The 27,621-nt window shown below is 50.1% G+C and overlaps 1 protein-coding gene across 1 annotated transcript in view; it reads left to right on the forward strand.

The window, feature by feature from the left end:
- GALNT14 (polypeptide N-acetylgalactosaminyltransferase 14) overlaps window positions 1-27,621 on the forward strand; it is a 222,147-nt gene that overhangs the window by 148,868 nt on the left and 45,658 nt on the right. Inside the window, exon 3 of the mRNA XM_043469013.1 lies at window positions 20,269-20,367. Within this exon, the coding sequence (XP_043324948.1) occupies window positions 20,269-20,367 (99 nt within the window). The remainder of the gene's footprint in view (window positions 1-20,268; window positions 20,368-27,621) is intronic.

A 27,621-nucleotide genomic window follows, 5' to 3' on the forward strand; every position in this document is an offset into this window, starting at 1 on the left:
TGAGAGGAGTTGAGCAAGGTGACCAGCAATGGCCTTCCACCCATCCCTGCCCCTGTCTTAGGTTTGTCTTCTCATCTGTGCTTGAACTCGGTAACCTTGAAGCTTTCTCACTCCCCGAGTGCCGCACAATTGTGATGGGTTCGTTCTTCCATGGTTGACCTTCTCTTTTTCAGATATAAATACATACATACACTCTGCTCTCCCACCCACCTTGGTCTCACGTGAAGACTACACGGGCGCTTCATCAGAGCATCCGAATTTTCTCCTAAGGCCCATAGTTCTGTTAATGTGGATGAGAGCCTTAATTTCTAGTGGTCACAAGGATGAATAGATGTGGCTGCCTGTGTTGGGGGTGGGGTGGGGGAGGAGTGCCATAAATAACTATTTCAATGTGAGGAAAAGACAGTGTCTAGCTGGGGTGAGTCTGAGAAGATTTCCCAGGGGAGTTCCGCTATTTATAAAGCATTGACTGGTCCAGCAAATAGTCCCCATTTCCCAGGCCTGCCGCCCCCCACCTGTCAGCACATTCTAGTGACAACAGCTGGATTTGCCATCATCCAAGTAGCACATAAAACATCTGGCAGACAGGAAGCCATTAAGTGGAGGTACACCCCTTGAGAAGGGGGAAATATTTTGATAAAGCACATGTATATTTTTGCTGTTGCCTGGCAGTGCTTATTATGGGGTTGCTTTGATTGCAGGGGAGCAGGTGGCAGGGTGGATGCACCCAGAAGCTATGGGCTGGTGGGGGGTGGTGTTGGTGAGAGCTGGGAAGCCTCGTTAGTTCACCTCCCCCTGGCCAGGCTGGGTCTGAGTATTCCGCTCGGCATATCCTCCTGGGCTCTGTCCAGTGTGGTGCTAAATGGTTTGAACAGTGGGATGCCCATCGCTTGCCTGGAGGGAAAATTCCACACTTCGATACATCTCACTGGGAAGACGTTTTTCCTTTGCTCTTTTCCATCCTGGGAAATGAAGGGGCTGTGGCCCCATCTAGGATTGCATTTCACCCTCCTGGTATTTACTCGGTTGGAATGGCTGTCGAAGATGATCATCATTTCTCTTCTTGAACTCGTCACTTAGCGGTAATAGGATAAAAATCTTTATGGTTGGAATGGCTAAGCATAAAAAATATTCATATTCCCTCAGAGTCAAGGCGATTCCACTAGCTCAGCACAGAGTTGGTGATTCCACGTCAAGGTGGAGGGTGGGGAGGGGAAACCCATCACAGGCACGTAGCTTTGCAAACAGGCTCGCCCATCCGCTGCATTCCGGTCACTCCTGTGCACCATTTTTCAACCCAGGAGTTTGTGAGCCTGGTGACAGTAGTTCTGAGAGTGCTTCACTCCAGAGCACTTCAGAGTTTCAAAGAGCTTTGAAGAGAATAGTGGCAGGAGTTTCCCAACAGCCTGGAATCTCAGCAGGAGAACTGTGTCTGCTGCCCTGAGAACCAGCTACAGGGCCAGGAAGGGGTTCTCGCCAGGGTCCGGGGGAAGAAAGACCACAGAGGCTGAGACAGCAGGTGCCTCCGGGCCAGGATTCCTTCCTCTCTGGTCCCATGTCTCTTGCCTGCTGCCCCTGCAGACTTTTCCCTCACCCCCCACACCCCAATTCTGGCCTTCTCCATGAGTTTCAGACAGATTTCCCTTATAGTTAATTCAGTAAACATTGGACCGCTTTCACTTTCTCACTGGCCCTAACTTATCATCATAGCAATCCTGGGAGATGCCCTAGGCAACACATCCCTGGGCAGCACAATATTCTGAGAGCCCCTGCTGGTGGGGGGACCAAGCTCAGTCTGAATCAGGAGCCCGCCCAAGGGGGTGGAGTGCAGTGTGGGATCTTAGCTCTGAGGCTCTGATATCCTTAGGGTAGGGTGTTGGGTCTTAGACCCGGGAGTTTACTCGGAGGTGAGGTGGAAGAGATGTGTGAATTCCAGTCACATTTTGCAAGACAGTTTGTTCATTCTCATTGCTGTATAGTATTCCTTTGGAGGAAAGTGTTACAATTTGTATATCTAGTCTACTGTTAATGCTTATTTAGGGTTTTTCCAGTGTGAGATTCTTCTGATAGAGTGCCTATGAGTAACCTTGTATTTATCTCCTGGTGAACAGGTGTATAGGTTTCTGTAGGGTGTGTCCCTGGCAGCTTTGCTAGATATTGTCAAACATCTAGGGAAGTGGTCATACCATTTCCACCCCAGCGGCAATGCAAGAATTCCAGCGGCTCTGCAGCTTTGTTGCTGGTTGTTTCTTTCTTTGTTGCTGTCTGTCTGTTTCATGTTAGCCTTTCTAGAGCCTGAGCAGTGGTATATCATTGTGGTTTAAGTCTGCCTTTCCCTGCTAATCAGTGAAGTGGAGTACGTTTTGCTAAGCATATTAGCTAACTGCATACTTGATCAAGGGTCTTGCCCCTCCCCTGTCCATCTTGCTATGCTCTCTGCCCAGGAACCAAACACAAAGCCTGGCTCTTAGTCTGTCCTCAGTAATCTGCTCCTATTCTGATTAGTCTCTGGCATTTTGTCCTGTATCTGGGCAGCGTGATAAAATGGGGGAAACAGCTGGACTGAGCATGAGAAGAGCTGAGTTTCATCTAAGTTACTTCCCAACTCCTCAGCTCTCTGGGTCTGTTTCTTCACCTGTAAGAAGTAAGAGAACTTCCCAGGTGATGCAGTGTGAATCTGCCTGTTGATGCAGGAGACATGGGTTTGATCCCTGGGTCAGGAAGATCCCCTGGAGAAGGAAATGGCAACCCACTCCAGTATTCTTGCCTGGGAAATCCCATGGACAGAGGAGCCTGGCGGACTACAGTCCGTGGGGTTGCAGAGTTGGACATGACTGAACAACTGAGTGCAAACACACACACAAAAGAAGTGAAAAGTAGCTCAGAGATTGTGAATAAGGTTACCTCTAGCTCTGCTGCTGGTGGAAGATACTCTGCCAGTACATGCTGGAAGTGACTTGGAAAATGGCTCAGGTTGGAGGCAATTTCCAGATGCAGGGCGCCCTCTGACTCAGCAGCACCTCCTTGCTCCTCAAGGCCCTAGATTCATCCTCCTCACACACAGGAGGCAAGGGTCCCACAGAACCCGTAGGGACCCTTTTTATTTATTTATTTATTTATAAAAAAACCATCCTTTTTATTTGCTGCCATGGCCATTTCCTTGCACAGCCTCCTCTTCCTTCTCGTGCCTTCCCCCCAGTGGAAGTGACCAGACTCCCTCCCATCTGAAGATCCAAATGTAAGCTGGTTTAACACCGTCTCTGCACTTATCTGAACATCTCAGGGTCTCTTAAACACAATGACAACAAAACTGTTTGCCCCTGGAGTTGACATGTCATGTGGAGGGCAACTTGACTGCAAACTGCAAACTGACCTGCCCACGTTTTTCAGTCTAAGTATAGGAAGTTGGAACATGTGGCTTCTTTCCCTTTAAGACCCAGGATGCTGGCATGCTCTGTTACCATTACCCACTAACACTTTGAAGAACACTTATGGTGTGATGTCCCTAATGCAGAGAGAAACGAGGCTGGCAGGACTGGCTCGATGAGGCCCAGGGGATCTCAGGACACCTGCCACAATTTCTAAGTGAAAGGCTGAACCTTGTGGTGAGTTCCTCAGATAAGGATAATCACATCTTATATTTATAGGAGACTCTCCTAAGCCCTCTCATATCTCCTGCCCTTTATGTCCTCAGTACCCTCTGGGTGAAGGGGCCATTGTCACTTCTCAGTGGATGAAACAGAGGCCCAGGCAAGGCTACTGGTTGGCTAAGTGGTAGGTAGGTTTCCTCACCATGTGAGCTTGGAGAGAGAGCATCTTTGCCACTTACCATCTGATCCTGGTGTGAGTTACTCAACTCCTAAGCCTCAGTTTCCTCATCTTTAAAATGGGAATAATAATGGTACCCAGGGTTGCTGTGGGGGTAAGCAAAGCCATCCATGTCAAATGCAAAGCCTGGTCTTTAACCCCTCATAAGCATGCTGTGACTGTTAGCTGTGGTCACGGGCAGTCAAACTGGTATTAGTCTGAGGACCAGCATTGGCGCTCAGACCCTGGGGTCTTTTCACTGCTCCGCAGCTGTGGCTAAAAGCAGGCCCAGGAGGTGGGTGTAGAGAGGGTGACTGAAACCAGGAGAAAGGGGCTACCTGGGTAAGTTTGGAGAGATCCTGGCTTGGCACCTGCCCCCCACCATGTTCTCCGAGAGCTAGGTAGGCAGAGGTAGAGGGGACGGGGGCAGGGAAGTTGTGCAGAGAGTGTCCTGCCTCAGCCTTGGCTCTCAGCACCCAACACTTCACTTGTCTGAATGTCAGACTTACTTTGAAAATGAGAACGTGAAGCAAGCCATGAGGCAATCGCAATGCGGCGTCTGGTAAAATTTGCACTTTTCAGATCCTAGGGATAGATGCCAAGGCCAGCAGAGGGAGTGATTTCAGGGCTGGGGGCCAGGAAGCACAAAATATGTTTGACAAGAGCTGAAAAGAGCAGAGAGGAGATGACAGCTGTGGGTGGGAGAAGCCGTGGGAAGGAGGCCACCCGTGTGGTCCTGGTGACAGACAGTGGGATGAAGTGACATGAGCCCTGGGCCCCAGGGTGCCAGGAAAACTCACTGAGGAATGTGTGATGTGACAGAAGAAGGGCTCTGCTGGGGGACCTGTGGAATCATGTAGCAGCCGGGCTTCCATCTGGGCTGGCGAGGGGCACAATCAGCAGAGGCCCCTTGTGGAGTCCTGGGTGTCCTGGATGCAGTAAGAGGAGCCACTTCCTTTGGACTGAAGTGGATTGTATCCAACAGCTCTCACCTCCTGTGCTCACCTCACCCCCCCAGTGACCCTGAAGCCAGCCCCATCAGGCATCATTACCTCTGTTCTCCTGTTTTCCTGCTTCTCCCTGTCCCTCCTTGATTCATTAAGTAGACACTTCCTTTTTTCCCTTGCCACGAGCCTTGCTGAGCCTGCCTCTCAAGATATCAAGTACCCGGTCTGCTCTCATGTCTCCATCTCAGGGTAAGCCCACTGCCCACCCTGTGACTCAAGCCAAGTTCTTTGGTGTTCCCCCTCCTCGCCCACCTTTGCTTTGTGGAGTCTGCCTCCTGGATAACTCTTGGCTTCTGACTTTGCTCCCTGCTCACTGCTGCCCCCTCTACCAGCCCCCCTCCCACTGGGCTGTGGTCCCACACCCGTCCACCCTCCACGCCTCCTCCACGGACAGCGTCCCATAGGCGGATGCATCGAGCCTCATCCAAAACCCTGCCCTGCTGCCAGCTCACCCCGCCCCTGAAGCCATGCCCACCCCAGCCAGGCCCAGGCTCGCAGCTGCCTGACTGTGCATGAGGGTTTATGCCTTCTCGCCTTCTCATCTTCACAACCCTCTCTGCTCGGGATGCTCTCTCACCTTTCAGGAACCCGGGTGGGTGGGGTCCCCACTCCAGGGAGACATTGTGCCCCCTCAGGCTAAGTAGGGCAGCACCTCCCACTCCCGTGCTCACCTCTGAGCAGCACCTGTCACCCCAGTTTCAAGCTCTCCCTCTCCCCTCCTTGAATGACCTGGGCAGGCCTGTTGGCTTATCTTTGCACCCCCCTCCAGAGCCTCACAGAGTACCTGGCACTCAGATGCTTCATCAGTCTCAACTGATGACTGATGGATTCAAAGAACACCCCACTGGATTCATTCTCAAACGATCTGAAAACATCACGGTTTGCAAGTGCAGGCGTGGGAATGAATCCTCAGAGCAGAGGGAGAAAATCAAATCATGGGAAATTTAAAACCACCTTCACTCAACAAAGAATTCTCTGTGTTAGCACATAAATCCAGGACCATAATCAGCCAACATTTATTGATCAAACTATTCCCCTGACACGTGGTAGGCACCTTATATATGTTCTTTCAGTTAAGCCTCACAACAACTTTGCTATGATCCGGGGTTTAGAGAGGAGAAAAGTGACTGCAGTCAGTTGACTATCTGGCCCATGGGAACATCAAGCAGTAGAAACGTGGCCACTACCCGTGGCCACTACCCGTGGAGAAGATGGCACAGCTGTGCAGAAGTGGGAGGGAGGCCAGGGATCCCGTGAAAAGTGCAATGGAGGCCCTGACCTAGGCTGAGCGTTGCACAAATGTTGTGCTGAGGCAGCTGTAGAAAGGATGATGGCTGGATGGGGAGGCATGGTGCAGTCATGACTAAGGAGGAGTGGACTGGGTTAGCAGGACTAGAAGGCTCAGGTGAGAGAACTGTTGGGCAGGGCTGACACAATGGTGGGGGCTTTGGGATGCAGCCAAGGTTTAGCTTAGGTAACTACCAAAGGTAGGGAGACTTAGATATGTGAAGCAGGATGTGAGGAAGATTAATGTGGAAGGTTGTGGGGAAGGAATGAGATGAGGTACAGTCAGAAGGCTGTTGCAGCCCCACGGACCATGGAGGTGGGCCAGGCTTGGGCAGATGGAAGTGAGAATAAAGAGATGGAGGTAGAATTTGGTGCATGACTAACTTGGGGATGGACCAACGGTCTAGAAGGGTGTGGGCAGGCATGAGAAGTCTTAGCTTTTTACCTCCTCAGCTCAGACGTTCCACGAGGTCACCACTGTGAGTTCCTTGGAGGATAAGAGATGTTGGATGCCTGGCCTTCAAGCAGATCGTTCCAGATCTCACTGTGCTGGGTCTGACCACATCCCTGGAGTCACTAACTGCTTCAGTTAGAGGAACATTTCTCCCTTCAGGTAAAGGGAAGGAATGACTCTTCTCTGATCCTTTAGCTGGATTGTCTGATAAATACCAGGAAATAGCTCAGAGAAGATCAAGGGGAGACATCCTTCCTTCTGGACAGCCAGACTTGTGATTTTCCATCTTTCCAGTACCTTCCAGCATGCAGACTTTAAGAGCAAAGACAGAGAGAAAGGTCAATATGAACCAAAGGTTTTCAAGTGAGTGAGCTGGCTGACCATCAAGGGGCATTCTAGTGGAGCATGAGAGCTCAGAGTTGGGAGCCAGACCATCTGGTGTGACATCGAGATGTGGCTGCTTACTGACTGTGACCTCACAGTCTTCTCCACAATGGTCTCAGAGCACTTTCCCCAAGGAATGATTGTGCGGATTTAAAGCTCTTGGAAGAATACCTGAGACATAGGGTTCCATCACTGTTATCTATTATTACTACTGTATAATGTGATTCAAGCATGACTAAAATAAGACTTGGAGAAGCCCTAGTCTCAGACACTGAGGAATCTTTTTCAGGAAACATTTCAAAAATAAGCCTTGGCCCACCTCCACACTTCCGGGTCCTGGCTAGACTCTGCATTTGTCTTTTGAGAACATGCTCCCCTGCACACACACACGTGCACCCAGTTACCATCTGGGTGGTGCTTGGTACCAACTGACATGAGGCCTGGCAGCATCCCAAGAGAAGCCTTTTTGCAGCTTCCTGAGAACAGCCGATCTTCTTGGAGAAAAGTCACTGCTACTTCCCTGTGGTTTCCACCAGACCTCAGCATCCCACTCTCTTCAAAGGGGCCGCTCAACAAAAGACCAAAATTAGTTGTCTAGGAAAACACAGTGGTGCAGAGTGGAGCCATGGTCATCTCTAGGAGGTCTCAATGCGACCAGAGGTGCCCGCATTCTGCAGGTCAGCTGTGTGTCTTGAGCCCAGATAGCGCGTGATTGCTTGGGTGGCAGCCATGCAGGTGGAGATAAATTGGGGCTGTGCTGTGCTGTTCTCAGTCATTTAGTCATGTCCCGCTCTTTGCAACCCCATGGACTGTAGCCAGTCAGGCTCTTTTGTCCATGGGGATTCTCCAGGCAAGGATACTGGAGTGGGTTACCATGCCCTCCTCCAGGGAATCTTCCTGACTCAGGGATCGAACCCAGGTCTCCTGCGTTGCAGGTGGATTCTTTACCATCTGAGCCGTTAGGGAAGCCCAAGAATACTGAGAATACTGGAATGCGTAGCCTATCCCTTCTCTAAGAGATCTTCTGGACTCAGGAATTGAACCGGGGTTTCCTGCATTGTAGGCAGATTCTTTACCAGCTGAGCTACCAGGGAAGCCCAAATTGGGGCTAGAGATTGGAAAAACCATACCAGCTCATTCATATCAGCAGCACCAAGAACAGAGCTGGGGATGTTGGTTCCAGAGCAAAGTGTGGTGATGTCGTGTCTCCTGTGTTTAGTGTCCACACTGTCTGTGAAGGGTGGACATAGGTGCATTGTTATTTAGTGGGACAAATTCTTGAACTATACTTTCAGATGCTATTTGATATATCTGTGCAGATCTGATCTGTAGAGTTGGGGTAAGGAGGAGATGCTGAGGGAAATTTTCTCAAAGCTTAATTTTACAATTTATAGTGCTTTTAATTATTCTGAGGTTGTGGCCTTTTGAGTATTTAAACACCCTTTCTTTGATGAAATAACAATGATGCTAGATGATGAGAGTCTTAAAATATATTTTTGCTGCAAATGAAAATGGTGCAAGCCTAATAATGGCCTTGATAATTTTTAAAAATTTTATTTTGCTCACATGAAAGAACCCAGTTATCTAGAAACTATTGTCTGACACTAATGTTGAAATTTTAATTTGCATTATATACAAGCTTTAGTAATGACCTAGGACAATGGTGTCTAATAGAAATAGATGTAAGCCATGTAGGTAATTTAAAATTTTCTAATAGTCACATTTTAAAAAGTAAAATTTTAAGTGAAATTAGTTTTAATAATATATATTATTTTAACCCAATCACCTAGAGAAGAAAATGGTAACCTTCTCCAGTATTCTTGCCTGGAAAATCCCATGGATAGAGGAGCCTGAAGGTCTATAGTTCATGAGGTCGCAAAGAGTCAGATACAACTTAGCAACTAAACCACCAGCACTACCACCATCCATGGGTATCATTTTGACATATAATCAATGTAAAAATATTACTGATGAGATATCTTACGTTCTGTATCAGTGTTGGAAATCTTGTGTGTATTGCACACTTACAGTATATCTCCATTCTGATTTATCTCAAGTGCTCAATAGCCACCTGTGTCTGGTGGCTACCATATTGGACAGTGCAGGTCTGGGAGAAGAAAGCATCCAAGCTATAGTTTGGCAGTCCTACTGGATAGGATTTAGTCTCTTCCTTCCCATGTAAGGAAGCATTGTTCATCCCCAGGACTCACTGAACAAGGGGAACATTCCAGCGTTTTAAACTCAGCTGAGTATTTTCACTGCAACAGAGAATGCCCCAGAGCCTCCACAGGCACAAGATGACTATCCCAGATGTCTCCCTGGACAACCTGAGCCAGAGGCTCCCTGTTTTCCCCACATCGTACCATTCTCAGTTTTGGTGACTTGTTTGGTCTCCTCTGTATGACTCACCTTGGCACCTCACCCAACTTGCAGTTCTGCAACTTCCTTGAGCTGGTGTCACCTGTCACTTGGCAAGAGATATTTTTTCCTCTGGCTTTGACCCCATGAAAGCCTCACCTGCTTCCTCCCCTACTCATCCACCCACTCATTATTCAGACATTTATTGTATATGTCTACCATGTTTAGTCACCATGCCAGGTACTGAAGTTAGAACTACAAACGAGCCCTAGGTTTCACTGCAGCTAACAATCAGTAAAGGAGACAGACTAGTAGTTCCCAATGCCTGATCATAAACTGCACTGATGGGGGGGAGTGCAGAGTCCTAGGGGAGCACATTAGAAAAGCCTTAGATGTCAAGAAAGGCTTCCGGGGGAAGTACCTTCCAAGTCAGGATTAGAAGAGGAGAAAATATCCGGGCCTGGGAAGACAGGAGAGTGCATTCCAGACAGGTGGGAGGGAGGGCAGCACCTGCAGAGGTCCAGAGGGAGAAAGAGCAGGTCAGGCAGAACGTGGCTGAAAATTGGAGGATATGACGGGAGGAGTCAGAGGTGGTACCAGGTCACCAAGGATGGTAAGCGGTGATTTGGAGTTTCAACTTTATTTGTGAGCACTTGGGCAGTGTTGAAACATGTTAAAGATTTACAGTTTGGAATGATCATTCTAGCTGCAGCATGCAGAAGAGATTGGATAGGGATAAAGTCAGCTAGGAAGTGGCTGCAATAATCCAGCAAAGATATGATGGGAATAGAGAGAAACAGCCAGGTCAAGAGATAAGTAAGAAGGATTGACAGAACTAGATTTAGTGAGATTGGATGTCGGGGAGGGGGAGGCAGGATTTGAGAATATCTCTTGGGTTTGGGCACATGGTAGGTGGTGAGTTGGGAAACATGGAAGGGTCAGCGGACTTGGACAAGGTGAGAGAGGCAGAGGGCAGCTGAAAAGGTCATCGCATGGGGTCGTTCAAAAGAAGATGTTCATCAGGTTAAGGTTAGGGTTGGGATCATTTGCAAACAGATGGGAAATTGAAGCCTTAGAAACAAGTAAAATAATCTAAAGAAAAGGAAGATTGAGAAGAGGATGGCTTAGGAGAGAATTTTGGAGGGGAACACCAGAATTTCAGAGGGGAGAAAGAAAAGGAAAACCAAATCAAGAAATAGCTTAAGAAGAGGAGAGCCATGCTAGGGTGATTTCACCAAAGCCAAGGGCAAAGACCCAAACATTTAATGATATGTGTGACCTTCAATCTTAACTACTACAGAGTTGACAAGCAAGATAAAGACTAAAAAGTTTCTGTTAGATTTAGCAACATAGATGACTTCTTGGGCTTTTGGCTAAGATCAAGTGTAGACTGAGTGACATAGAGAAATAATAGGGAGTTTGGTGGGAATGTTTTGAAGGAAGAGGCTGATAAAGGGCACTGAAAAGCAGTGGCCAGTAACCCTGTATGGACTGGGGCTGCTGTAAACCATCTGAAAGTACCCCTGTGACTCCCCCACCCACAACCAAGCCTAAGTGTTTTAAGGAAACAGTAAGTTCTAGGAGATCTTAACTTGGCCACTACCTAGTAGCGTGACCTTGGCGGGTCAATTCATTCATTGTTCTGGGCCTCAGTTTACACATCTTAAAAAAAGGGAGGTGGAAGCAGTGTTTTTTTAAAACCTGTGTCCTACAAAATTCTGTGTGGTAGGATGTTAGGTGGTTCAGTATATCCCTTAAATATGGAGTCCCCGTTATATGTGAAGGATTACAGGGCAAGGTCAAAGCTTGGTAAACAGGGGCTAGCAGAAGTCTCAGTGTGCAAGGATGAATCACCAAAAAAGTAATCTAATAGTTTTCCAGTATTTCTAATGCACCAAACTTCTCTGACTCTTGTAGACTTTCTAAAAATATATTTATTTATTTATTTGGCTGTGTCGGGTTTTATTTGCGGAGTGTGGGCTCCAGAGTGCACAGGTTCAGTAGTTGTGGCTTGTGGGCTTCGTTGCCCAAAGACATGTGGGATCTTGGTTCCCTGACCAGGGATAGAACCTGCATCCCCTACGTGGAAGACAGATTCTTAACCACTGGACTACCAGAGAAGTCCCAACTCTTATAGACTGTATTCACAGAGCATGCATAGACTTCCCTTGGAAATACAGTCCAGCAGCTCATAGTGTAGGAACTAATCACCAGAGGAGCTCTGTGGTCCTTTCCCATCCAGCATGGCAGCGGTCCATGAGTTTGTATGGAGCCAAAGAGGGAAAGATCTTCCGTCTACTCTGGGCTGCAAAATAGAGACAGAGACTGAGCCTTTGGGGGCCTCCAGACAATGTGGCCCTTTACATCCTGGTGACTCCCTGCCCCAGTTAGCTTCCCAGTTTGTCAGCAAAGACCCTTTGGGGCATTCTTACAGTACATCGCCAGGAAAATGCAGAATTGACTTAGGAGATCACCATTCTGATCTACAGCCTGCAATTAATAATGATAGTGGAAGTGCTCTAGAATTGTCAAGATGTAGGTTTTTCTTATAAACCTGATGCTAAAAGAAGTAGATGGCTAAGAAACCTAGAGGGTCCTCTGAGAAACGGGGAGTGAACTGCAGACCTTGAGCTGGCCTGACTGATTCAACCAAGAACAAGGTGATGGTTGGTGCAAGGGAATGTTTTTATTGGCCTAAGTAGGCCCACACTGAGAACAAGTGCTCTGCCCAGTGGCCTTGTGTTCATGGAATGGAGGGATGTCCGTGATGCCATCTAGGTCAATCTTTCTTAACTGAACTTCTGCAAGTGAATTAGGCCTTAAAGACCTCTGACATCATTGTAGGAAATGCATTAACTTCTCTGTGCATGGAAGGGTACTTACTAGTTATGCACCATCCATGGGAGAAGAGAGACACTGCAACAGTTTTTCCATGGATTGTGATTCATATTAAGAAGTCCTCAAGAGCTGAAATTGGACTGCAGCCATGAAATTAAAAGATGCTTGCTCCTTGGAAGAAAAGCTGTGACAAACCTAGAGAATGTATTTAAAAGCAGAGACATTACTTTGCTGACAAAGGTCTGTGTAGTCAAAGCTATGGTTTTTCCAATAGCCATGTATGGATGTGAGAGTTGGACCACAAAGAAAGCTGAGCACTGAAGAATCGATGTTTTTGAATTGTGATGCTGGAGAAGACTCTTGAGAGTCCTCTGGTCTGCCAGGAGATCAAACCAGTCAATCCTAAAGGAAATCAATCCTGAATATTCACTGGGAGGACTGATGCTGAAGCTGCAATACACTGGCCAACTGATGCCAAGAGCCAACTCATTAGAAAAGACCCTGAGGCTGGGAAATATTGAAGACAGGAGGAGAAGGGGACAACAGAGGATGAGATGGTTAGATGGCATCACTGATGCAATGGACATCAGTTTGAGCAAGCTCCAGGAGATGGTAAAGGACAGGGAGGCCTGGCGTGCCTCAGTGCATGGGGTCACAAAGAGTCAGACACGACTGAGTGACTGAACAACTACAAAAGAGCTGAACTATGAATATTGGAACACCCCCCGAAGGTATCCCTTAAGAACTTCCCTCTCTATACTGGGACCTTAGGAATCCCATACCTAACAACATCTTGATGCCAGCAGAGCATGAATGAAGGGTCCAGTGGAGGTTCTGGAGCTCCATGCTGGGAGAATTGTGATGCCTTTGCATAGCTCTTCTACTAAGTACCCTAGGGGATTTACCTTTGACTCCACAGGGAGTGAGAAACCCTGGTGAAGTTGGTTTTTCAGGAGCTAAAACCAATGAAGTTGGTTTCCATTGTCTGTTGCTACATAACAAATTACCACAAAATTTAGTGCCTTAAAGTAATGTTTATTGGGATTTCCCTGGTGGTCCAGTGGTTAAGACTCTGCGCTTCCACTGCAGGGGATGTGGGTTCGATCCCTGGTCAGGGAACTAAGATCCCACATGCCACAAGGTGCAGCCAAAAAAATAATAATGCTTATCATTTCAGAGTTTCTGTGGCTCAGGAATTCAGGCATGGCCAAGGTGGGTCCTTTCCTTTAGGGCCTCTCACAGGCAGTGTTCAAGGTATCATCTGGGGCTGCAGGTATCTTAAAACATATCTTGGGGCGCGTTTCGGGTGGGGGGCCCTCTTCCAAGTTCACTGACATGGTTGTTGGCAGAATTAGGTCCATCACAGGCTATGGACCAGAAGCCCACTCTCAGTTCCTTGCCATGTGAGGCTCCCCATCATGGCAGCGTGCTTCAGCAAAGCATACTAGGCCCAAAAGAGGGAAGTCACCGTCTTTTGTGACCTAATCATAGAAGTGACATCCCATCACTTTAACTGTAGTCTGTCCCTTAGAAGCAAGACACCAGGTTCCGTCCACAAGGAGGTAGGGGCTGGGGGCCTTCAGCTGCCCAGCCCAGAGCCCAGCCGAGTTCCTAAGCAGTTCACTTCCCGCCCTGGCCCATTTACCTCCTTCCCAGGACACTAGTATTTAATTGTGCACTCAGCAATTCAAAACATGGCTGGGTCAGGGAATAGCAGATCTCACTGTTATTTTAAGTGTCTTTAATGAGAGGCAGGATTTCTATAACACTAAGTGAGGGTGGCTGTGGAGGAGGCAAGGAGTCAGAACAGTATATGTTTATGTGAATGAACAAATTAATCTGCATGTGAAATCCCAGTGAAATTGACATGAAATAAAAATTTCATGCCTTACAGTGTATCAGTGTTGCCCATGAAATGAGATTAAAAGGAATTTCTGGTTTTACCAGCTGTCGTACTTTTTAGACTGCTTGTGTTTTTCTTTTCCGAAGAGTCAAGTTTGAACCTAGAGGCCGGTCACAGATTTGGCATTTCATAGTTTTAGGTCATCTTCCTTTTCCTCCTAGCTGAGAGTGGACTTTCTTGCATAGAACTGAGCTGGGGATGGAGTAGGTGTTCTTGGTCCCGGTGCAGAGGAAGCTGACATTCTGGAAGAGTCATTGGGCCAAAAGCTCTTCCCCTTTTGTCCTTGCTTTGTCATTTGCATCAGTTTTGGGGAAGTGTTGGAGGCAGGGGAATGGGGAGGATATGTGGTCCCCGTGGGGCTCTTCTGGGCTCATGTGGAGGACACGGGGGACAGAGATGAAAGTGGGGAGCAAGGGAAGGCTGTGCCCCAACCAGCTGCGTGGGAATCTAGATCATCACTCCCCTGGGGACCGTGTTCTGCTGGAAACTAGCCCCACCCCCGCTTTCCATCTTATGCCTGCTTCCCTTGGCCTTTGTGACCTTAGAGTTCAGGCAAGTGGCCCATGTGGAGATGAGAACCCAGTTGTTTTATATGCCTGATCTGGCCTGTGGAGTGAGTGCTGGACCTTCGGAAACTGGAGGGACAAACCATAGCTTTCTGTTTAAAAACAGGTTCACATGCCTCCCAGGGCATCGTTGAAGTCACCCTGCACCTGCCTTTTCAGGCTCCATCTGGGTGTTAGGGAGCCTGTTAGGATGTTCCTGTGGCAGCTCAGTTGGCAGTGTCCCGGTCTTCCTGTGGCTACCCGGAAACGGCAGGCAAGCTGGCCCTCCCTGCAGGGTCCTGGAGCTTGGGAAAAAGTGCGCCTTGGGGTGGTGATGAGCCCAGCGGTCCACACGGTGTGCAGGGCACAGAATACACTGCAGGGACAGCTGGCGGCCAGTGGCACGGAGGTGGTGGTGTGGTGACATGGACATGTGGCAGGCCTGGGCTCACTAGCTGCAGCGAGTCACCTAATCTCTCTGTGTCTCAGCCTCCTCCTGAGTGAATCCACACAGTGCCTCTCCATCCTCCACCCCTACCCTTGTAGGGCTGTTGTGAGCATTAAGTATGCAGGTGCTCAGGACAGCGCCTGAGCAGGGATCACTAAATGGTCATTTAAAAACCTTCCCTGACTGATACAGAGTGAAATAAGTCAGGAAAAAAAAACCACCAATACAGTATACTAACGCATATATATAGAATTTAGAAAGATGGTAACGATGACCCTATATGCGAGACAGCAAAAGAGACACAGATGTAAAGAACAGTCTTTCAGACTCTATGGGAGAAGGCGAAGGTGGGATGATTGAGAGGGTAGCGTTGAAACGTGTATATTATCATATATGAAGCAGATTGCTGGTCCAGGTTCGATGCATGAGACAGGGTGCTCAGGGCTGGTGCACTGGGATGACCCTGGGGGATGGGATGGGGAGGGAGGTGGGAGGGGGCTTCTGGATGGGGAACACATGTGCACCCGTGGCTGATTCATGTCAATGTTTGGCAAAAACCACTACAATATTGTAAAATAGCCTCCAATTAAAATAAATAAATTAATTAAAAAAAATAATAAAAACCTTCCCTGAGGCGGATCATTTCATCACAGCAGTCACTACCCAGCTCCCAAGTGATGAGAGCTTGGCCCAGTATGTCCCACCCCAGGCCTGTCTGATTACCACTGTGTCACGCTGCGTCTTTGCGTGACCTTTCCCCTTTCTCTAACTGCTCTCAGCCTCCCCTCTGGGACACTAGAGCCTCCCTTCAAGATTTTGCCTTCTGAACACAGAGGATTGTCAGTTCTGGACATATTAGTAACAGTAATTATGCTGTCCTCTCTGCTTCAGAGTTACTGAGTCTGCCTCTTCATCAATCCCTACTGCTTTTACACTCGAAAATAAAATCCTGAATGTTCATAATTGATGACCACTTCTTTTCTTCCATAAGGGTGGCATCCTGCAGGGGAAGACTGTGTGTCCAAGAAGTAGAGGACCATGGTCGTAGCCCCGGCAGGCACACTGAGGGCAGGCCCGGCCGGAGCCCTCCTGCCTGATGATAAAATGGGGATGACGATCATTAGAACACTCTGTTTACCGGCCACTGTCAGTTTAATGAGCTTATGCAATAAAATAAAAGGCATGTGCACACATTACATTTCTGGGATAACTGACAGCCATCCTCGCTTGGTGTGTTTCTAACATCCCCGCTTTGGCACCTGTTCAGGTGCAGAGATGCGGCGGGGTAGGCAGCAGAGCAGTGATTGGCTGGTGGAGAGGTGGAAAGAGATGGAAGAAGAAGCTCTGACCCCGTGCCAGGGGTTAGCATCTCAGAGCACCTCTCTGGAAGCATCCTTGGTGGATAACTGATGGTGAACACTCAAGAAATGGATGGTTAGGATGCACTGGGAGACCCACCTGAACTTGCAGAAATGAAGTCAGTTGACTCTTTAAAAAAAAAAAAGAAACAACCCATGGAAAATCAGCTCAGAGGAGCGTGCATTATTCAGGAGCTGCTGTGGCAGTCAGGATGGCAGCTCCGGGCTGGCATCTGTCTGCACACACAGTGGTGGTCCCGCCCTTCCTCCCGATTCCACCCCACCCCCAATATTTTCTGCTCACAGCTCTTCTCTCCAGTAAAACCCCTGAATCTTTAATAAATTATAAACATGCTTTCTCGTCCATCTGCCGGCGCCAGATCTCAGTGTTGGCAGCCGTCTCCATTCCCCTGGTGCCCCTAATAGATCTCGCTGTTTGATTAATCTTTTAGATCCTCTCACAGAAAGCCCAGGCACCTTCTGACTCTCCTCACGGCAACCAGTTTTAAGGACTTTTCCAGGCACCTCGGCCTTGTTGCTGCCAGTGCCCGGGGCTCGTTCCTAAGTGGTTCTGCAGCTCCCCCTGGACCTTGAAGGGCAGGCAGGTGGCTTGGGAAGGGGGGCCCTGCCCAGCATCAGCTCCTTGGGCTCCTGCGCCTTTACCTGGATGAGGTCCCAGAGGGATGCTAGGGACAGATACCACGTTAGAAGTCACAGAACCTGGATGCAGCCCATCTCGGCCACTCACCAGACGTGGGATCTTGAGCAAGATCCCAAGCCTCAGTTGTCCTCTGTGGAGTAGAGGTTCTCAGAGGACGTTGTGAGGGTCAGAGGAGACAAAGGATGAGTCCAGGCACTTGAGCTGTGAGCAGGGGTGGGAGGAAGATACTACCCTGTGCCAGGAGCTGTGAGGCACCTCCCTCCTAGAGCTCACCTTTCCTGGGCCTGTGCACACAGGAGGCGCTCATGGGGCTTCTGCCTTGCCTCCAGGAAGGGCCTTTGTCCTTCATCCTGCAGGCGCAGGAGGCTGGAGGGGGCTGAGGCCCAGGAGCACAGCAGCACAGGTGCCCACGGAGGCCTGTTACACTACCAAGTTCAGCCCAGTTTAGGAGACTGGATTGTATTGTCTCCAAGCCCCTTCCTTGGCTGAACTCTTGAGTTTGCAGTTCTAGTCCATAAACATTGAATGTAGCCTGGAGGGACAGTTCAGCCACTGTGTAGTCATAACAGTAATAGTTCTCACCACCATTTATTAAGCAGCTGTGAAATACCACATGTTTTGCCTGCATCCTCTGCAGTCTTCACCTCTTCTCACAGGTGATAATATTGAAGGTCAGAGAAGAGAAAGGACATGTCCAAAGACACACAGCCAGTTTTTCAGCAGATCCAGGCTTTGCATCAGCGTCACAGCCCACGTTTCTTTCTCTAACATGGATTCTACATTCTTTGCTCTCTTCTCCCCCTCTTGCCTCCCAGTGCCCCTCACCCACTGTGGGACAGGGCAGAGCCACTCACCGAAGGTGCCTTTCCAGCCCATGCAAGACTTGGCTCCACCTGATGGGAGGAGGAGACTGCAGGCTTCAGTGTGATGTTCAACATCATGATGGTTATTATTTGTCAAGCTCATTACCTAACATTGTCACAATCTAGGGGGGAAATCTACAACTTAAAAATTATCTCCACTTTCCAGATGAGTCTTAGAAAAGTATTAATAAATGTGGACGTCCAGCCACACCATGGAGCCTCAACTGCAGAATGGTTTTTGCAGCATTTCGTTCGAATCAACCACACTTATTGAATGTCAGCTACAATCAAAGCTTCTGATTACTGATGCTTGGAGAAGCTTGAGCAGGAGAACCGTGGGCCCAAGCCCTGTTTTACAGATGAGCAGACAGCAGCCTGGAGAGGCGAGTGGTTGACCCACTATCTCACAGCTGCTCAGTGGTATCCAGACCCCCAGGGCCAGTATTCTGTGAGCTGCTTCCCTGGGCATCTGGCTTGCAGATCCAAAAACTGTGCTGTGATGGGGATGCTGTACCCCATATCTCTCCATCCGTCCCTATGTCACACTGAGACCCAGCACCTCCTCCTCCATAAAGCCTTCTTTACTCCCCATTTGGGGGCCCACCTCCCTCTGCTCCCCTAGCACCTGTGGGGCCATACTCTGTCTCCCAGCTGGATGCCTCCAGGGCAGGAAAAGGGGCCTGTCCAGCCTTGCTCAGGTCCTCTGTGTTCAGGGTTGGCTCTTACAGGAAAAAGTGTTCAAAATTATCACGGAGGCAAAATGGGTGTCAGGCCCATTGGCCTAGGATTGAGGTTCTTAAGTGTTTCAGTCCACAGGCTTCTTTGAGAATCTACTAAACACTATGAGCCATCTTCCCAGGAAAAAAACAAACACATATGCATATACAACTTTGCAGATGATATCAGAGGGCTCACAGTCCCCTTGAAGTCCATCCTTGGGTCTCTGGACCCCAAAAGCCCCACACTTGGAAAGAAATTGAAAAACAGGCAGAGGACATGTTTGACTCGCCGAACATCTCTTATTTACATCCTCATTTACTACCCCTGGAACAGTGAGAAATGGGAGGAGGCATTACCCAGGGATTGCCCCTGGTGGCACCAGCCTCACTAGGTGGGTTTATTTCCATTATTATAGTAATTTTCAGGCTGCGGGCTACAATTTTCACTTGCAGTGGGGTATTAAATTGAAATTACCCTAAATGTAATTGTCATACAAAACGATCCTGGACACAGAGAAATGAATGTCTTTTCAATGTCGGTTTATTGCATATGCCGAGTTTTAGGGCTCAGCCTCTTTAAACAAGCCAGATTTTCATGTATGTATTGGGGTGACAGGAGGTTGGGAATCAGCATGGTGTGGTGGGCTGGAGCTGCTGGCCCAGAATGTGGTGAGACCTTGGCAGGCCGAGATTGGCACCGACTGGGCTGCAGAGCCTGAGTTTGAGCGTGGGCTTGTGAGGCTGCCAGGAACCACTGTGCAGTGCCTCAGGGATGCGGGAAGTCCCACACTGATGTTCTGTTGTTTTTCAGTTGCTCGGTCATATCTGACTGTTTGCGACCCCATGGGCTGCAGCATGCCAGACTTCCCTGTCCTTCAGTATCTCCTGCAGTTTGCTCAAACTCATGTCCATTGAGTTGGCCATCCAATCATCTCATCCTCTGTCACCCCCTTTTCCTCCTGCCCTCAATCTTTCCCCGCATCAGAGTCTTTTCCACTGAGTCAGCTGTTTGCATCAGGTGGCCAAAGTATTGGAACTTCAGCAGCAGTCCTTCCAATGAATATTCAGGATTGATTTCCTTTAGGATTGACTGGTTTGATCTCCTTCCTGTCCAAGGGACCCTCAAGAGTCTTCTCCAGCACCACAGTTGGAAAGCATCAATTCTTCGGCACTCAGCCTTCTTTAGGGTCTGTGTGTTAGTCGCTCAGTCATCTCTGACTCTTTGCATTCCCATTAAGTATAGCCCGCCAGGTTCCTCAGTCCATGGAATTCTTCAGGCAAGAATACTGGAGTGGGTAGCCATTCCCTTCTCCAGAGGATCGTCCCAACTCAAGGAATGAACTGGGATTTCCTGCATTGCAGGTGGATTCTTTACCATCTGAGCCACCAGGGAAGCCCTCAAATGGCCTGTACATCCACTGAATTCGACTCTAAGTGCAAGTTCCCTGAGGTCGGTAGGAGATCCAGCTAATCATTCTCAGAGCTTTGTTTCCACGCAGTAGGGCCAGGTGAGGCTTTGGGGTCTTACATGGTGCTGTGTAGCTGAGGTAGCCCCACCAGACACGTGATGCCCACGGTTCCAGCTCTTTGTGTCTGCTCTGTCTCTAAAGTCCTTCCTGTCCCTTTCCTCCCCTAGATGCACCCTGCTGGTGTACGGCGCCGACCTCCCTTCCACCAGTATCATCATCACCTTCCACAACGAGGCCCGCTCCACGCTGCTCAGGACCGTCCGCAGGTGAGAGCCTTCCTGTCCGTCAGCCTCCGGGCCGGCGCTCAGAGAGGGCGTGTCTGCCTACCGGGGACTGGCTCCAGTGTTTCTAAGCACCCACCGGGCGCTGCTCAGCACAGGCCACGTGCGTCCACGAGGGTAGTCACTCCTCACACTCCTATGAGGGTGGCTTTTATCCTGTTTTATAGGAGGAAAGACAGAGGCCGAGGCATTAGGCTACTTATGGAAGGTCACTGAAAGTCACAGAGGACTTGACCCCAGGGCACTTGCCCTTAACCACTGCACAGATTGCTTCTAGGACAGGAGTTCACATTTTCACCGCCAACGAGGGAGCTGGGGCCCCGAGTGGCTGAGGACATCCTCCACCCCCAGCATTCAGCTGGAGTTAGAACTCTGGTCTGCCAGGAGGGCCCAGCCCATCACCTGCCCCTCCCCTGCCTCCTGCACCATCACCAGGGGCCGTGGTGCAGGTCAGATCAGCCCGAAGGGAATGGCTGATGTCTGCTTTCTCACCTATCACCTTGGACTCCAGCCCCGGTCACCCTCAGGCCTCTCCATCCACCCTCGGCTCCTAGTCAGGGCCAGGCCCTTGGTCCAATCGGTGTTTTCTCACCGTGTGTGGCCTGCGTGGATTTTCAGTATGCAGCGCCCACCCTCAACAGAACTCCCCTTAGAACACAGTTGGGGGCCGGGAAACTTGGCCAGGAAAGCCTCGCCCCCCGCTCTCAGAAGACCCGGGTTGTGTCAGCTCCCCTTCCCCATGCCGCACCCCTTCCTCTCCTCTGGAGCCCCTCCCATGGCTGCTCTCCCTCAGCATCATCTGGCCCGCCGCCCTCACTCAGGTCCTCAGCATCACTGGCCCTTAGGTGGAACCATCATCACTGAGTCCCCTGAAGGACAGACGCGCCTGAGCTCACGCTCTCAGAGAGTGGCCACTGCTGTGCCCACTTCACAGCGGAGGAAACTGAGACTCGGAGATACTAAGTTAAGACCCCCTGTTGCTCAGCTGACAACAGTGAGGCAGGGTTTCGACCCTTGCACTCTGCCCTCAGAGTTCTCAGCAGCCTGACAGGGCAAGGCTAGTCCCAGAGGTGGTGTTCAGCTTCTCTGGGAAAGGGGTTGGCACCAGGATGCCCCCAGTCACACTTCCAGCAGAACAAGGGGCTGGCCTTGGGGTAAACCGCCCCACGTCCCTGGGACATAGCCCCTTACAGCCCGTCCTGATCTGCTCACCCATCACATGGTCAGCTGATCCCACAGAGAAGGAGGTGAGATTAAATGTGGGCCAAGAGTACGATCAAGCACAGTCAAACCTCCTGCCATTTCCATCACCCAGCCACACCTTCCGCTCTCCTTCCCGTATGGGCATGGCTGTGGGCAGGCCGGGCGGTCCAGGTGTTGTGAGGGTGTTGGTGATAGGCTGACTCTGATGGTGGGCAGTGTCTTCAGCACCACCTGTCACTCATGATGCATGTCCACTATGCAGGGTCACGGTGTCCCTTAGAAACTCAAGAGGGCACAGCCCAAATGTGCTGTCTTCAACCTGGCACTTCCCACATCTCTGGGGGCAGCTGTCCGTGCCCAGCTTTCCTTGGCCACAGACTGACTGGTTCCTCCTGCCAGCTGCTTGTCCCATCTGCCCTGGTTTCTGCATTCACCCCACAAGTCACTGCCTGGTTTGAATTTGATTTCCCAACAAGGCTTCAGCTCTTGACAAGAAAATGTCCCAAGTCACGGTCAGGTGTCACCGTGAGTCTTGATGTAGATTAATAAACTGCCTTTGTGATGTGTGAGCTGGTGGGGGCACAGGGCTCAGCGGGGGTTCAACTGATGATTTACCTGGGTCTCTTCTGCGGAAGGGAGAGTGGAGTTTCTGAACCATGCAGGCAAAGCAGGTCCTTGGGGAGCAGAGGGAAGCGATTCCACAGTGCCAGACCACAGCCTGCCCCGCCATGCAAGGTCACATCTGGGCATGTCTGCTGGATGTTTCCATGAGGACACCAGAGCATCCGAGAGAGGCCCCCTGCCTTCCAGGCTGGCCATGCACCTCCATCCCACTCAATACACACACACACACACACACACACACTCACACACACACTCCCTCAGGGACCTCTTCTGGGCTCCTTTTCTGCACATCTCAACTCTTGCACTTAATGCATTTTCCCAGATGTAATCCTCAGTGAACTGTTGGTGAAGGCCTGTATCCTACTCATGTCTTACCTACCCTCCCTGTGGCATACGGATCAGTCCTACAGCTTAGAGCTGCTCTGATTAATTCGAGTAAAAGACTGAGAACTGTGCTGGCCTACAGCAGCCGTTCCTGGATCTGTATGGCTCTGGAGTACTTTTAAAGGGGCACCACACCTGGGATCTGAAGACCTGCGTCCAGTCCCCACCCTACCATTTCCTAGCTTTGTGACCTTGGGCATGTTGTTAGCCACATTGGTATTGATGATGATAAAAATACCATTCATATTTCAGGTTCTGTCACATTTCCCACAAGAAGACATTACCCTGGGACATGTGGGGGCTGTTATAATATGAGGACCCCGACCCCCCATGTTTCCTTACACTGTGTTTATGTTCTCAGGGGCACTTCAGGTACTGCCCCCAGACTCACCCCTTTCAGCTCTAAGACATATTTCTCTTTCTCTTCCTGCTGTTCCTCCAGCTCTTTATAATAGTAATAATGATACTTGATGATAATAATATTAACATGTTAATATTAATATTAATGCTGAGTTTTATGGTCCATAGAACACATTGCATCTCTCACTTCATTTGGAGCCCCATCAGGGTATGTGAAGTCAGGGTGTACATAGAGAATGGAGGCCAAGGCCACAGATCTGAGAAGTGCAAGAGCCAGGACTCGGGTTTCTGGCTTCCTGGGGGGGAATCTGGGGCAGTAGGGGTCTGCCCCAGTGTCTCTGTCCACCAGCCTGAAGGAGGGCCTCCCCGGAGGCCCTGGTGCCCTGCACTCTGCTGGGGGAGCGGGGGGCCCCAACACCATACTTTTCAGAAGGCCCCATGAAATGCCAGACGCTATGCCACACTCTGCTGGGTGCCTTGCTGGCCGAGCCCAGGACCTCTTTTCTGCCTCTCTGGAACTTCCATGTGAGCCAGTCTCCCCCCTCAGACCCTGTGGTCCATGAAAACTGCAGAATGGGGACCCAAGAGCCAGGTGTGAACAGATGGGCTTAACATCATCAGTGGGCAGAGTGGAAGTGACTTTTAGGGGTGGAGGCAAGGAAGATTACTTCTGGGAACTTCCACGGCCAGGTGTCACTTGCCTTGGGAATCTGTACTTCCCTCATATTCCCTGTTCTGTCGCACAAATAAATCACCAGCCACTGGGAGGGAATTGAATGAAGAGCACTTCCTGTCTCACTTTTGTCATTGATGGAAGGATCTTTTCTAAGGTGTTTTTCATCTTCGAGTGAGTGAATTGCTCAGTCATGCGACCCTGTGGACTGTAGCCCACCAGGTTCCTCTGTCCCTGGAATTCTCCAGGCAAGACTGGTATAGGTAGGCATTCCCTTCTCCAGGAGATCTTCCTAATCCCAGGGATCGAACCTGGGTCTCCCGCATTTCAGGCATATTCTTTACCGTCTGAGCCACCAGGGAAGCCCATTTTTCATCTTTAGTTCTCTAGAATTTAGATGACTATGCTGCCAGGCTCTGGCAAGGAAAAGATGCTTGAGGAACTGGGGTAGACTGAGTTGCCCTCTGGTTCCTCCCACCCAGCACCTGGCCAGGCCTTGGTCCCTCTGCTCATGCCTGCCCAAGTTTCTGCATTAGCCAGGGGAGGGGGCTGGGAAGGTGCACCTGGGGGCACTCAGAGCCAGGCAGAGGCACAATGGGGCGGGTGATGGGGGGAGGGAGGGAGTCACAATCTTGATGAGTTAGGGCACTTTTCTCACTTAAGGACAGAGAAAAGCCCTGAACAGTGGTTTCTCTTGACTGCTGCTGCCATGAGTCCTTGTGTATATATGAGACTTAGGGCCTCCTCTTTTCTTTTGGAGCATCCTCCCGCCCCCTGCCTCCCATGGGGGGTCTGGAGCATGGCCAGTTTACATCTTGATTCTCCTCGCTGTGGCTTTTCGTAATAATCTAGATTTAGAGGAGCAGTCTCTCACATTACGGTGATGAAGAAATTGGATGCTGGGGCCAGATATTCCCACTCTGTCCTTACCAGCTGTGTGACATCTGGGCACCTCTTCACCTCTCTACCTCAGTTTCCTTTTCTGCACAACAGGAATACTGTTAATAACAGCTTCAGATGATTGTGGTGAGGAGTGAAGGACTTCAGGTGGTTAAAGGCCGTGGAACAATCCTGGCACAGAGTGAGCCTGGACAGGTGACAGCACGTGCCATGAGGCACCTCCAGCCCAGGTAGACAGCGGGGTTCTAAGGCCATGGCTCCCAAACTTGAGTGGACATCAGAATCCCCTGGAGGGCTTGTCAAAATACAGTTTCCTGGGTCCCAACCCCAGATATTCCAACTGAATACATCTAGAGTAGGGCCCAAGAATTTGTGTTTCAGACAAGTCCCCAGGTGACACTGAGGCTGTGCTAGCCCCAGGATCACACGTTGAGAACCAAAAGTGAAGTGTGAAGTTTTGGTCATTCAGTTGTGTCTGACTCTTTGCGACCCCACGAACTGTAGCCCGCCAGGCTCCTCTGTTCATGGGATTCTCCAGGCAAGAATACTTGCCTGGGTATTAGTATTAACCTGGGTTTAGTAATAGTAATAGTAACCACCTGGGGCGGGTTACTATTTCCTACTTCAGGGGATCTTCCTGACCCAGGGATTGGACTTGGATCTCCTGCACTACAGGCAGATTCTTTACCATCTGAGCCACCTAGGAGCCAGTATCATCACAACTATCAAGCCCCAGATTCCAAGAGCGGCTGCTGAGCACCAGGCAGGGTGCTAAGCTTGTTTCCTGCAGCTGAGGCAGTTGTGCTGGTGGTTCCATCCTTCCTGAAAGTCTCCAGCTAGTGAATGGCGGATACACAGACACAGCACTTGAACCTAGACACAGCACTTGAACCCAACACGGCCTGACTCCAGAATGACTAAACTCAACTGTCAAGCAGCCTCAGGTCTTCATTCAGCTGGCATTTATGGAGCGTCTGATAAACGCTGCCTGCATAGAGCCCCGTGCAGTTCAGAAAGCAATTTCAAGTACATTTCCTCATTTCATACACACAAAAGCCTGTGAAGTAGGTCAAGTATTAATATCGCCTGCCTTTACAAGGAAAATGTAATTACAGATGGAAATGAAGGCTGGGAGCTGCCCGGCGTCCCGCTCAGGATCGCACAGTTGTAGATGGTGGAGGCCGCCAGGCCTCCCACGCTGCCGTAACCAGCTGCCTCTCGGGGGCTGGAGGAGGGGAGCTGTGGTTAGGGTGCAGTGGGCAGAAGGTGTAGACCCTGTAGGCAGCTGCCTTCTGGCAGAGAGTGAGCTGTGGATAGGAAACTCATTTCCTGGATAATTCCCAGGCTCCAGCATGACGGGGATGTGCCTGCGAGATGAACACCCACTCCTCTGTGAGACTGTGAAAGGAAGGGGCACAGAACAGCCACAGTGGGGTCCAAGCAAGGGAAAAACCGGGCCCTGGAGGGAAGGGAGGGCTGGCTTGGCTGCAGATGGGCTGGTGAGGTGTCCTGGCAGAGAACTGGTGAGACCAAAGGAGGGAGGGAGGTGCAAGTCCCCAGGGTCTGGGTGGCAGGATGAGGGTAGGGTGTGCAGAAGAGAGGACCCAGGGGGACCCTCTGGGGACCCAAGCCAGGTCCCCAGGGCTGGACTTGACCTTTCTCCTTCTCCTGCCACCCCAGGCTCCCAAAGCCACTGCCCATCTCAGTTCCTCCCGGCTCCGAGCCACTTTTTCGGTACCCCCCCATCACTCCAATTGCTCTGTTTAGAGGAGCAAAAACCAGCCAGGTGTTACCAGGAAATAGTCTAATTAGCACTTACTGCTGACGATTTCGTTCTTTTTTTCTTTTTTCTTTTTTACACTCTGGACATTTTTTATTCGCTAATCATCTCTCAGTTCAACCAGCGCAGAGCTGCACGAGATTTACCTTTTGATGTTCACAGAAGAGAACTCTTGAATTTCAAAGAGCGGGCAGGGATTGGGGGGAGGGGGGCGCAGATCGCGTGAGAAGCTAAAGCCGTAATCAAACCTCATTAGAGGGTATTCTTCCAGCAAGTTTTCCTTCTCTCTCTGCCTCCCTCTTCCCCCACCCTCTGATTAGAGGGCTGGTTGTTGAGTTTGGTGTGTTTGCTTTCGGATGATGGTGGCGAGGTTCCCCTCGCATCACCTCCTGCTCTCCAGGTGTTCACCTCCCAACAGCAGTGGGCTCAGGGGCTGGGGTTGGGGTTCCTCTCTCCACCTCACTCTAGTTGCCATGGTGAGAATTAAGGCTTCATAAATAAAGGTAGCTCCAGGGGAAGTTCTCCTCCTGGGAAGTCTCTGCATCTTGCTTAGAAAGGGCGGCTCACCAGAAACAGGGCTGGGTAAGAGCCTCTGCCAGGCCTATCTGAACCCCTCCCCGGTACACATGGGGCTCTGGGTGTCCTGTGGCAGGTGGCGTGGCCCAGGAGTGTTTCCGAGGAACCACACAGTTTGGTGTGTTTAGAGAAGCAGGATGCAGCCATCTCAGTCAGGACTGAGACTCAGAATACACACGGAAACCTAGTCTTGCCTGGAGGCAACAGATTCCCAGCACAGGAAGGGAGATGAAGTCAGTTCAAAAATCACTGCTGATCCAGAAAACAGTAATAATTGTTACAGCTTTTTATCACTGTTATCAGCAGATGCTGTGCTGAATGCTTTAGAGACGTTTCCCTTTAATTCTCCCTACAGCCCTATGAATGATGGGTACTACTCTTATTATCCCCGTTTTACGTATGGGAATACTTTACTGCACAGAGCAGGAAAGTAACCTGGCCAAGTTCACACAGCTTGTAGTAAGTAGCTCCTAGACCACAGCTGCTGAGGGCCAGGTTCACGTCTCGCTTGATTCGCATCATGTACACAGTGCCTAGCACATAGTAGGTGTGCACTCAACATCCTTGGGGGGAATGGTCATGGGCTAAGGTGCAGCTGCACTCTGACAATACAGAGAGTAGCTTGACGAGGCCGCTGCCCCCGGGAGGTGACAATCTGGAGGGGCCAGGAAACCAGCCCTCAGAGTCAGGCTGCCGTGAGAGATGCAGGAAGCTTCAGATACAAACGGCTGAGGGATCC

The sequence above is a fragment of the Cervus canadensis genome, chromosome 5, assembly GCF_019320065.1.
Source record: "Cervus canadensis isolate Bull #8, Minnesota chromosome 5, ASM1932006v1, whole genome shotgun sequence".
Classification (NCBI taxonomy): Eukaryota; Metazoa; Chordata; class Mammalia; order Artiodactyla; family Cervidae; genus Cervus; species Cervus canadensis.